Below are 10,716 nucleotides of genomic sequence, written 5' to 3'. Positions count from 1 at the left end.
TAATAATGGTGCCAGAAAGACTAATTCTTTCTGTGATCATAGTGGGTAAAAGAAATGGGCTTTGCCTTACTAAATCAAGAAAAGAAGTAAGCATAAATTGCTTATAATGTCCAATAATTTCCAGCATTAGAAGTTCTCTAAACACCAAGTTTTTCTCTAGGAACTTAGAATTTTGTCATTTTAGAACTATGTTATATAAGTAGAATAACTTCACCTGAAAAGGAATGAAACCAAAACACTAAAATAAAAATATTTAATTCCCTTTTTGAAAATGTGTTGAATTCAGTACAAATCAATAAAGTATTTTTCTAGGCCAAAGAAACCAATGTTACATTTAGAAGGCAACTGACTGCAAAAAAATATATAATCTATGCTATACTTTATTTTCAAAAAGAAACTCAAGATCTTGTTCTATGTTGAATGTGTAGCAATAATGATGTCTTCTTTACAGCCCAAGACATCACAACAAAGTAATGGCACAATAAAGGAATTTTTGTTGGGGCTTTTTTCTCTTTGTTTTATCTTCATATACCAGTAAAAAATAGACTCTTTAATAAATAAATATATATAATAAATATTTGCAAATTGAAAATGTATAAATAGGTCCATCCTTTTTAAAAAGTTCCGTCTTGGTGTGGCACGTTTCATAGTCCATGTTTCACCCAAGTTTTTCACATGTAATGCCATAACCTGCAAAATCCTAGAAGGTCCTCAGAATTTATGTAGCAATAATATTGGCCAACTATGTCAATCCATCTCTTCAACATGAAGTATCTACTTTTAACGTAGCTTTTAAAGTAAACATAATCCAGAGAAGCGAGGCACCAGCAGCAAACTAGGTGGGGTTCCCATTATCCAGAGTTTAACAGATTTCCAGCTTCAATCTACTGGTAAGGACTGAGCCAGTGTACCTACGGGAACTTAATCCACTTATAAAGAAAGATCATGATCTACTTCAAGTCAGAATATTTTTTGTTTGTTCTCAATTTTGTTTCCAAATCCAGTCTCCCAGTGGAGTATAGGCTCCATAACGTTCTGAATGTCTTCCTGGGTTATTATTTTATGATGGGAACTGTGATAAGAAAGAATAGTCATGTTTTGGTTCTTCAGTAAAGACATTATCACTTTTCAACTGTACATCAGTAGGTCCTTGTACAATTCAGGAACTCTTTCTGGATCCACTGGTCTAGGCAGGAAATGTGTAAATTTCTGATGTCTTTTGGACCTGGCACCATCTCTTGGACTTCCATCTTTGTTAAGTGCCACAAAATACCTGCGGCCAGTGTCTCCATGTTTATATATGTTGGATGAATACGTATTATACCAGTTCTCTTCAAACTGCTCCCTGAAGATGCACTCAGAAGTCAGCTTCTCCTAAACAAGAGAAGATAACCACCATTAAAAATATACATCTTTAAAAGAATTTCCTTAGAAAAGTCTCAAGTCTATATTTTTATTTCTTTGTCCATATCCTTGTCAAAGAAGGGAAAAGGTTAAAGTGCTTTTTTTGCTTCGTTCTGTTTTAGTTCTCATGTTATCTGGAATTCTTTCTCTCAGGTGACTCCATCCAGCAGCAAAGTTCAAAGAACTTCAAATGTCAATTCTCAATTTTATTTTCAAATACTTAGTAAGCGTTCTAAACTTGCCTGTGCTGCACGTTATCTCCCTTTCATCACCATCGCCACCAAATACACCTGTGGTTTATCTTGTTCCATCACTAGATGCCAAAGTTCTACACGGCAAATCTCTACTATCTTCTTGAAACATTTCAAGACCTTGCTCACACTCAAATTCCTAATTCGAGATCATCACTCCAAATCATGTATCTTCCCTTTATGAATTTACTGTTTGATGATACAATCCCCATGATTAACTGTTATCTCAATGTTACTATTAGGTAAATGTAGTAAAAGCCCAGTGATCGCTTGTCTTTTCAAGGTGGACTGTATATTATCCCCAGGGATAGACTACTGTTGCTTTTTTAATCCAGCACATACATGAAGAAGGAAGATTTACCTGCATGTTTTGCTCTTTCAATTGCAAATCTGCTCTTATGAGATTTACGCAATGCACTGTATCTCTTTCTTCTGAGCTGACAGAAAGCTGGGAGAGGGCAAGTTTTGCCCTTACAAAGGACGGATATTAAGTGGAGTACCATTTACAGAAATACAAGAACCAATTTTCCTCAGGGTATATTGAGATTCTCACTGTATATTGTGGTCTCAACTGAGATTTTAAGAAAAAAGAAGGTACCAGATAGTGTCAGCTGCTATATCACAAAAGGTAAATTCTCTTTGGAAACAGCTACGGAGACTTCAACTTTAAGAAGGGATTTCATATGAGAGGATTGGGGGAGAGTGGCACACATCAACAGTTTAACAACTTTCTTAAAATTATGTAGGCAACTGTCAACAAATAAAAGAAGGTTACTAGTGAAAGACAAGGATCTACATCGTACTGCAGGTCGAGTTTTACATTATCCTGTTACTCTAATTCTTGTGCTGTTGTTGCTGTTTTGTTGTTAAAAAAAAAAAAAGAAAGAAAGAAAGAAAAGAAAAAAAAATTTAAGCTGATGAAAATTAACCTGAAAAGTTTACTTTAAGTTCCATATTTAAAACATTTAAAGTAGATGTACGGATGTGTGCACTTATCCCCAGCGATGAGACTAACATTGCCTAATGCAACTCTGAGTAAGCACATGGCTACTGTAATTGTCAAGACTACACATATGGTCCAGCTAGGGTGGTTGCCGTTTCCTGTTGTTGTTTACAGTATCCTAAGATTTCATTCACTCATTTTCTATGTGCAAAGGTCAGCAAGTCAGTGATGTACACTAAGCTATGAAGGTAATAATGGGCAGAGAAAATTTACATTAAATGAATGTAAAAGTGAAAAGAATCTAACATGGCAGGAAGAAAATGTTCCCGTTTTTCTGTCTCTGGTCCCAGGATAACGAGCAGAAAGAATTAGTGTGCTGAAAGCAGTAACGGTTTGGGGTTTAAAAAATGAAAGTGAGTTACTATACTCTCACCCACACACATGGAAACTTATCAGGATACAGATTTTTAATTTCTACATAAGTAAACTTATATATGTCCTCTGATATGCATCATTAGTAAACTCTTTACTTAAAAAGAAGACAGTCATTATTTTGTGAATTACAAAATTAAAAAATAAATACGTACTGATCCATAGAGTTCTCCTTTGTCATTCATTCCAAGGTAAAGACCACTGTCCACACCTCTAATACTGACCAGTCCCACTGCCACACTGATGAATTCCAGGATACCTGAATTTATAAATAAAACAATGATTTGTATTTATTAAAGGACATACGACTAGTGAAAATCTTCCAAATAGTAGTAGATCAACATTGCAAAATAAAATGATGTATGTGGAAGTCCCTTGTAAACTGAACAGTGCTATACAAATATCTTATTATGATGAGCCTCCCATTTTGTAGACTAAAAAAAAAACTAAAAAGAAAAAAATTGTTCATCATGATACAATGTTAAGGGCATAAAATCTTAAACCAGACTGGGTTTGAATCTAGTTCAGTAACTTACTGGTTAGTCTGACTATTATGTCACTTGTCTTCTTTTAATTTCAATTTCTTCACATGCAAAATGGGTAAAAGGCTTCCTTACAGGACAGTGGTAAGGACTGACACATTTAGGCTTTCAACAAATGGAAGCTATTATTATCATAAATCAGTATATAATAGAGGTACTCTTAGTTCTCCTTGATTTCATTAATTATCACCATATTCTACTCATTGTTTTGCTTTATATTTGCTTACTATGAATCAAGAAAAAATTTTTCTAGCAACAGCCAGTATACCTTATATGGGTGTATTAGCACTGTGTAGCTTATAAAGGGCTTCTACTTTTACTTTCTATCCAGTCCTCAAAAACAATCTCCTAAGATAAGTATGGAAGATATTATTATCCCATTTTACGTACAAAGAAACTGAGGTTCAACCAGTCTTGACTAGCTTAAAGACATGATGCTTGTAATTAATAGAACAGATACTTGAACTCACATCAACTGAGCCCTAATCCAATGTTTGTGCTTCAGAACACTGTTTCTTGAGGACAAGACAGTAGTTTCAGAACTTTATAGATTATATAATGTGCTGTTTCCTATCACTTGATTCTTAAAAATAAATGTTGTTCAAAGAAGTAAAAGGGCTTTATAATTCATGAAATGTGATAGCCAAATATGAAGAATTTAGCATGCAAGTAGATTTCACTTTCAATAATTTTCCAGAATCATTTCCATTTATATATAGGAAAATTAGTATTAAAAATTCTCCACTTAGTACTCAATACATGATAATAAAACAAAATAAAACAAAAAAACTTAATGAGTCCCTCTGCATCATTCTTTTTCTCTGCACACACTAACCTTTGGACTAAAGTCCTTGTTTTGTTCTTCTCTTTAGACTCCTTGCTGAAAAAGTATATAAACATTCTTTGTATGCTTGGAACTGCCTTTCTCAATAGCTTTCTACCTTCACCCCTTCACCCCCTCTTAAGCTCTACAAACAGCATAAATGTGTACCATTTAGACTGACTCTTGCTCTTAAGTCATTTCTTGATTTATCGTACAAGTTCCTGTTTGGACACGTGACTTCCCAAAGCCAAAGGAAAGTATGGAATCTGGCTACTTGCATATATGGAGGGCTTTATTCTGTCCAGATCCTGGTTCACTCTTTGGCAGAAACATGGATGCTTAAGCTCTACACATAGATTCTTAAGAGCTCAAATGAGCTCTTTCAAACTATTAGGAGATCAAGTAGAATATTAGAGCTAACAAGGATCTTACAGCAACAAGATAGTGCTAAATAGTCTGTAAGCGGCTTGAAAGAGTCAGTGTCCCTAACGGAGAGCCTAAATCAGGGAGAAGATAAGATATAGCAAGAAGACACAGACCCCATGGAATAGCCATTATAATGACTAATATAGAGGTGGGAATTAAAGGAAAATTGGACTTACTGCCAAGCTCATTATTGAGTGATTCCCGTTAGAAACAAAAATATAGACCCAAAACATTTTTGGTAGGAGAAGCTACATTAATGGAATTTCATCCAGGATATACTTACAAATGTATAATTACTTGAAGTTGTATTGAATGGTACATTCAAGTTGAAAAGTGTACTGTGGCTTATTTGTAACTTAATTCTCTTTAAGTCTCTGATTTACATTAAGATGCTCTTGCCTTTCAAAGAACAGGAACTGATTAACTGATTAGAATGTATAATAGAACCAGTTATCTAGAACAATGGAATATAAGTTTCATTTCCATATAAACCAATTATGAAACAAATCTTAAAAAGTATCCATTTTTCTTGCAAAACTAAATGGTAAACCACCTATACATTAATACTCATCTTAAAGTAATGCTGTTATCTTGTCAAAAATATATAATTGTAGAAAGAGAGGAAAATTACATATATTCTTGGAATAATTATTTTCAGAAGTTACAACTTTATTAACTTACTTCCAAAACTTCACGTACATATAACTGGATCTAAATAATTTTGCAATGGCTCATGGGGGCTGATGGGAAAAAAGGTTATGTGTTTTTCATGTTCCTCTTAAAGATTTTAGCCACACTTTTAAATTCTGATCCTTTTTCTCCTCAAGGAAATAGTATACCACACAGTAATTTGTAATCATTTGATTCTTAAATGAGATTTGACAAGTCTTTCTTATTTATAATATGAGGTGGCAACTAAGCTAATTCCTTAACAAAGAGTAGACATGAAAAACTTTCCTTAAGAGGTAATCACAGATTTTAGATAGATTTTCTAATGCCCAGTGTCCCATAAAAAGACTTGGAGGTGCTTTGTCTTTCTGGTATCATTTTCAAAGCCAGCCCTTTTAAAAATCATAATAAACAGGTGAGTCAACCCACAATGCAACCACATCAGACAAATCTATGGAGAATAGGGGAGAATAAAGGAAAAGCCTTTAAAGGAATATGTTTGATCTCAGGCTAAACTTTTTTTTAAGGTAATGATTCCATGTTTACGTATTAGGTAAAATCTTCCTACTGTACTACTATGGAGAAAAACTATTAGAAATACAGAGCTAACTCAGAAAATTATTTAAACCTCACTGGGACCTTTTTGTTTATATTCAGTTAAAACACAGTATTCTGAATTTTTTATTTAAGCGTGGCCAAATTAGTACAAATTATCAGAAGTGTTGTTTACTTTAACATCTCAACTAGCACATCTTAGGCTTTTTCAAAATTCTTTGATGACACAGAAATGAAATTTTTAAAGATAAAAATCATTTCATAATTAATCATTGAAGCACAAGGGAAACAAGGGAAATATAGAGAGAAGCATATAATATTATACACGTTGAACATACACTTCCTTCTCACCTATACTCCCTTGGAGTAAATTATGATGTTTCAGCTATCAAAGGCCACTAGGATGCACTGTAATGCATCATAGAGGTTGTTACTCCTTTAGGCTACCAGACTACCCTGGGTCATCTTTCCTTTGTGTAACAGTAAATGTTTTGTTCCGATTATGTACCCTCACACCATAGACTGACTCAACCCAGCACAATATCGGTCCAAGTCATATTTTTGCAATTACTAAGTAAGTATACAAAATTTTAGCCAAAAAATTCTACTAAGATGGTAATTCTAATATGCAACATTTATTTACTAAGGAATGGAATAAAATACCAGTTATCAAGTCTATAAATACTTACTAATCTCTTTCCAGAGAATCAATCTTACAAAGACACACAAAGTGGAAGAAGCAGCTCTTGACATTGGGGAGATCACAGCTGAATTACAAGTGTTTTAAAAGTAGAATTTCCAAGGTTACACTATGTATCACAGAGTGGGTGTGGGGGGGAGTTTGAATATTACCTAAGCTTAATTTCTACCTTCTCTGCTTATAGACATTAGCACATTTGCGTTCATCTCTAAATCTTTCTGATAGCTAGAGGGGTTTTCTACAATGAAGGGAGTGTAGTAATTCTTAAAGGCAAGAGAATTGAGCCACCTGGTGTCAGCACAGTTCTTTAGAATCTGAATCTCAGCCTCCTCAATTTAGAAACCACTTTCCGAAAGTGACCCCAAGGTTGGCCACTAGGTCATGACACTCTGGACTCATAGTCAATGGGAATTTGGAAGAGATCAGTGGGAGCTGCAAACATATGGGTTTTAAAAAGTTAATTTTCTAAGCCTTTAAGTGCTACCAAATGACCACCACATGCTCATTTCTACATCTAGAGTTACAAATGCCCCTCAAACCGAGATTTACACTTGTCCAAAGTTTTAATGAGTACTACAAGTCAGAAAAAGAAAGCCAAGTAAGAACAAGGGATGAGGACAAGAGAGAGCCATTCAGAGATGAGGTTCTCAAAGAATTCCAGTGCTAAGTAAGGAAAAGGAAAACTGACACCATGTCGAGCCCTTTCATATTGCTGCTGACAGGTAAACGGTATCATCAAAAAAAAAAAAAAAAAAAAAAGAGAGAGAGAGAGACAATGATTCCTTCTAATGATGCCCCAACTTTGACTCCTTTGAGAACGCTGGCCAGTAAACTCTAATACGATGAAAACTCCCACAGTGTGGGAAAGATTTTGGGCCTTTAGAACCGAAGAGCATCTCAAACGGACACCTAAATTAACCCCATCATTGTACAGACAAGAAAACTAAGGCTCAGACCGGTGAGGGCACTTGCTAGTCACACAGCTAGTTAGGAAGTAATTAACAGTAGAGATCTTATGGGTTTCCCAATCTAGTTTCTTAACAATCTGCCTTAATAATCATTTGGTATTTTTTTTTCCCCTTTTAACCCTTTGTGCTTGCAGAAACTGCTGGAGGTATTCTGAAACACGTCCTTTGTGTTCCCACCCATATCTTCTTTCCCTTCCCCACTTCCTCTTACCTACGGTCAATACCAAGATCTTTGCTTTCGGATTTCACAATTTCTAAAGAGGATCTTGGATTGAAGGACTGGGCATGCTCAGTAGCTGGACAGGCTTTTTTTTTTTTTTTTTTTCTCACCCAAACTTTAAGAGCGCTGAAAACTGCAGGCAGGTGAGCCTGACTGTAGCAATGGTGTCCGCGGAAAGTTAATGTTACCTTTTCAGGTGAACATTTACCGTTCTCCAGGCAGATTCGTAAATGCTCACATCCTTTGAGCAGCAGCCACGAATGGGTTATCAACTGCATAGCTGTAGGGCGTGTTTAAAAAGAGGCGGGAGGCTTCCTGTTGTTAATTTTTGTTAAGTGGACGGTACTGGGGGAAATGTGAGAGGAAGTAGAAGAGAATAATAGGGATTTTCAAAATAAAAACAAACAAACATACTGCCTGCGAGGTAAGGAGTGCTGGAGAGATGTGACTCCGAGTCCAGGTCTCGGTGTCCCAGGCAGCAGGAAGGGCAGGAAAGCCAGGTGCGCGCGGAGCCCCCACGTTTCCCCCTCCCCCGCCCCCAGCGTTGGGGGCAGCAGGCCTGCTAGCGACCGAGGGGGCCAGCTAGCAGGAAAAGTCCTCCGGTCCCCAAGCTGGCCGTCCTGCAGCCCCAGCCCGCACCTCGCACTGAAAGGGTCCCGGGGGCTCCCGGCGCCGTGCAGCCCTGACTCCCTCCGCCGGCGAGGAGGGAGGCGCGAGGGGAGAGGAGCCGGAGCTGGGGGGTGCCAGTACGTACCGAAGAGGCTGTGGTCCTGCCTGGTGCCCTGCACGCTGCCGTCGGGCAGGATCTGCAGGTGGAAGCCGGTGCGGCAGTAGAGCTGCCGGCGGCGCAGGATGCCGTGCAGGTGCGCCAGCTCCGCAGCCCCGGGCCCGCCGCGGGCGCCCCGCTCCGCCGCGCCCCGGCGCTCGCCCAGCAGAGGCGGCCGCTCCCCGGCAGGAGGCAGCAGGAAGTGGGAGCCCACCTGCTGGCCCAAGCCCTCCAGGCCGCCCAGGAAGCCCCCGACTTCGGCTAAGGGAGCCATGGAGCGGCCAGTGGGAGAGGCGGAGGTTCCGAAAAACAAAAGATCACCAGTAAAAAAATGTAACAGGAATGGAGAGGTGAATGGAGAAAAATTATAGCCAAACAAGCGCAAAAAAGTTAAGGCCTGGTGACTCCTGCGAGGTCGCTGAATGGACTTTGCACTGAGAGCGGGGAAGCTTTCACTGTCTTAGCGCGATCTTCTTTCCTTGGGTAGGTGGGAGCCGGCTGCTGGCTCTGCAGAAACATCTATTGCCGCCGTGGCCAATACTAGGACTGGGCCTGGGGCTGGGGCTGGGGGCTGGGGGCCGGGGCTCCAACTCAGCAAAATGATCAGATCAGAGTCCTGTGTACATACACACCGAATATATATGCGGGTCCTCTTGACATATGCTAATCAAGTCCTTTCATGCGCGCTGGGGAGGTTCTGTTTGAAATCTTAAACCGGCCTCCTCTCAACACGTTTTTGCTCTTCGGAAGTGACCAAAAGGGGCCCTTGACGGCTCTCTATCCGTGCAGTCGCAAAAATCATTCCCACACTTGGCCACAGCCAGCCAGCAACTTCGGGGAGGTGCAGTCAAGGCCCCTCTTTGGGTTGTCTTTGGAACAACCGTGATGCTGTTCGGCTGCGGCAGTGCCGTTGCCTTTGATGTGAGCTCCTTTGCGGTGATAGATCGCTGCTAGCAGGAGCCCAGCTTGGCAGGTATATTGGAGAAGGGAAGGGGGGAAGGGAGGGAACTGGTTCGGGGGGCGGGGGTGGGGTGGGGTGGGAGGAGGGAATGGGTAGGAGGAGGAAAAGGAGAGGAGAATTGGACTCCTTGGGAGCCGCTGGGAGCCTGCAGTGGACAGGTGCAAAGAAAGGTAAGAGAGGGAGAAGGAAAAAGGGCGTTACCTGAGGCTTAGACCTGTCCAGACACACATGAAAGGAAAATCAAAGCTTTGACAGTTTAACTCACTAATTTTAAAACACTAATAAAATGTACAAGCATTACTCTTTTCTTTTATCATTTAGATGGGGGATTTTCTTTACATAATCAAGGTTAGGTTAGGAACACACATACCCCCCTTCCCAGGTTCTCTTTAATGTTTATCTTTAGTCAGATAGCACGTGATATAACCAAGACTGCTTTATATCTACAAGGAAGTTTCAAATTGTATGCTACATTTATGGACTTTTAATTAACATAATATAATAACAATATAATTATGAATCTAGGAATTAAACATAAATCCAAGTAGGATGAAAAGAGATGGTTTACATTCTTATATTTGCCACAAATAAAAATGAATACCTGTAATAGTGATAATAAATGATGAGTGACCTCTGGGCCCTTATCCAATCTGAGAGTGCCTCCCTGTTCTTAGTTGCATTTTTTTTTAAGAGTATATTTCTCTTCACATTTAAATTATAAGAACAACTAAATGGTGTTGATTCTTGACGTGTTTTTGAGAGAGAAGTTGCTGGTAAAATATGAGTGCCTGTGCATAGTTGTAAAGTCAAAAGTCATTGAATGGAAGGAGTTGGACACATGCCCATTTAAAACCTAAAACTTTGGTTTTGTACTACTAGTTAAATTTAAGATCTTTAAGTTAAAAAATTTTGGAGGCAGAAGAGTTGAGCATCCTTTGGCAGATTTATGCTTCCCCTGAGCAAAGTTTTAGGGAATCACTGAAGATTAGTTTTTCAGTCTTGTTTCATGGCCTGTTTAGCAAAGGCCTAAACTTGGGAGCGCAGATGGATGTGACT

General features: G+C 38.8%; 1 protein-coding gene across 1 annotated transcript; it reads right to left on the bottom strand.

The window, feature by feature from the left end:
* Positions 1–267: 267 nt before the first annotated feature.
* FGF20 (fibroblast growth factor 20) lies at positions 268–9,619 on the bottom strand. Its single transcript, XM_074353363.1, has 3 exons — positions 8,688–9,619; positions 3,186–3,289; positions 268–1,374 (listed from the first exon to the last, which is right to left on the bottom strand). The coding sequence occupies exons 1-3, from the start codon at positions 8,971–8,973 to the stop codon at positions 1,129–1,131; spliced, it is 636 nt and encodes a 211-aa protein (XP_074209464.1). The 5' UTR covers positions 8,974–9,619; the 3' UTR covers positions 268–1,128.
* Positions 9,620–10,716: the final 1,097 nt, after the last annotated feature.

This window comes from Camelus bactrianus, chromosome 26, assembly GCF_048773025.1.
Source record: "Camelus bactrianus isolate YW-2024 breed Bactrian camel chromosome 26, ASM4877302v1, whole genome shotgun sequence".
NCBI classification, from domain to species: domain Eukaryota; kingdom Metazoa; phylum Chordata; class Mammalia; order Artiodactyla; family Camelidae; genus Camelus; species Camelus bactrianus.
The sequence above is the reverse complement of the archived record's forward strand: the minus strand, read 5'-3'. Positions and strand labels throughout refer to the sequence as shown.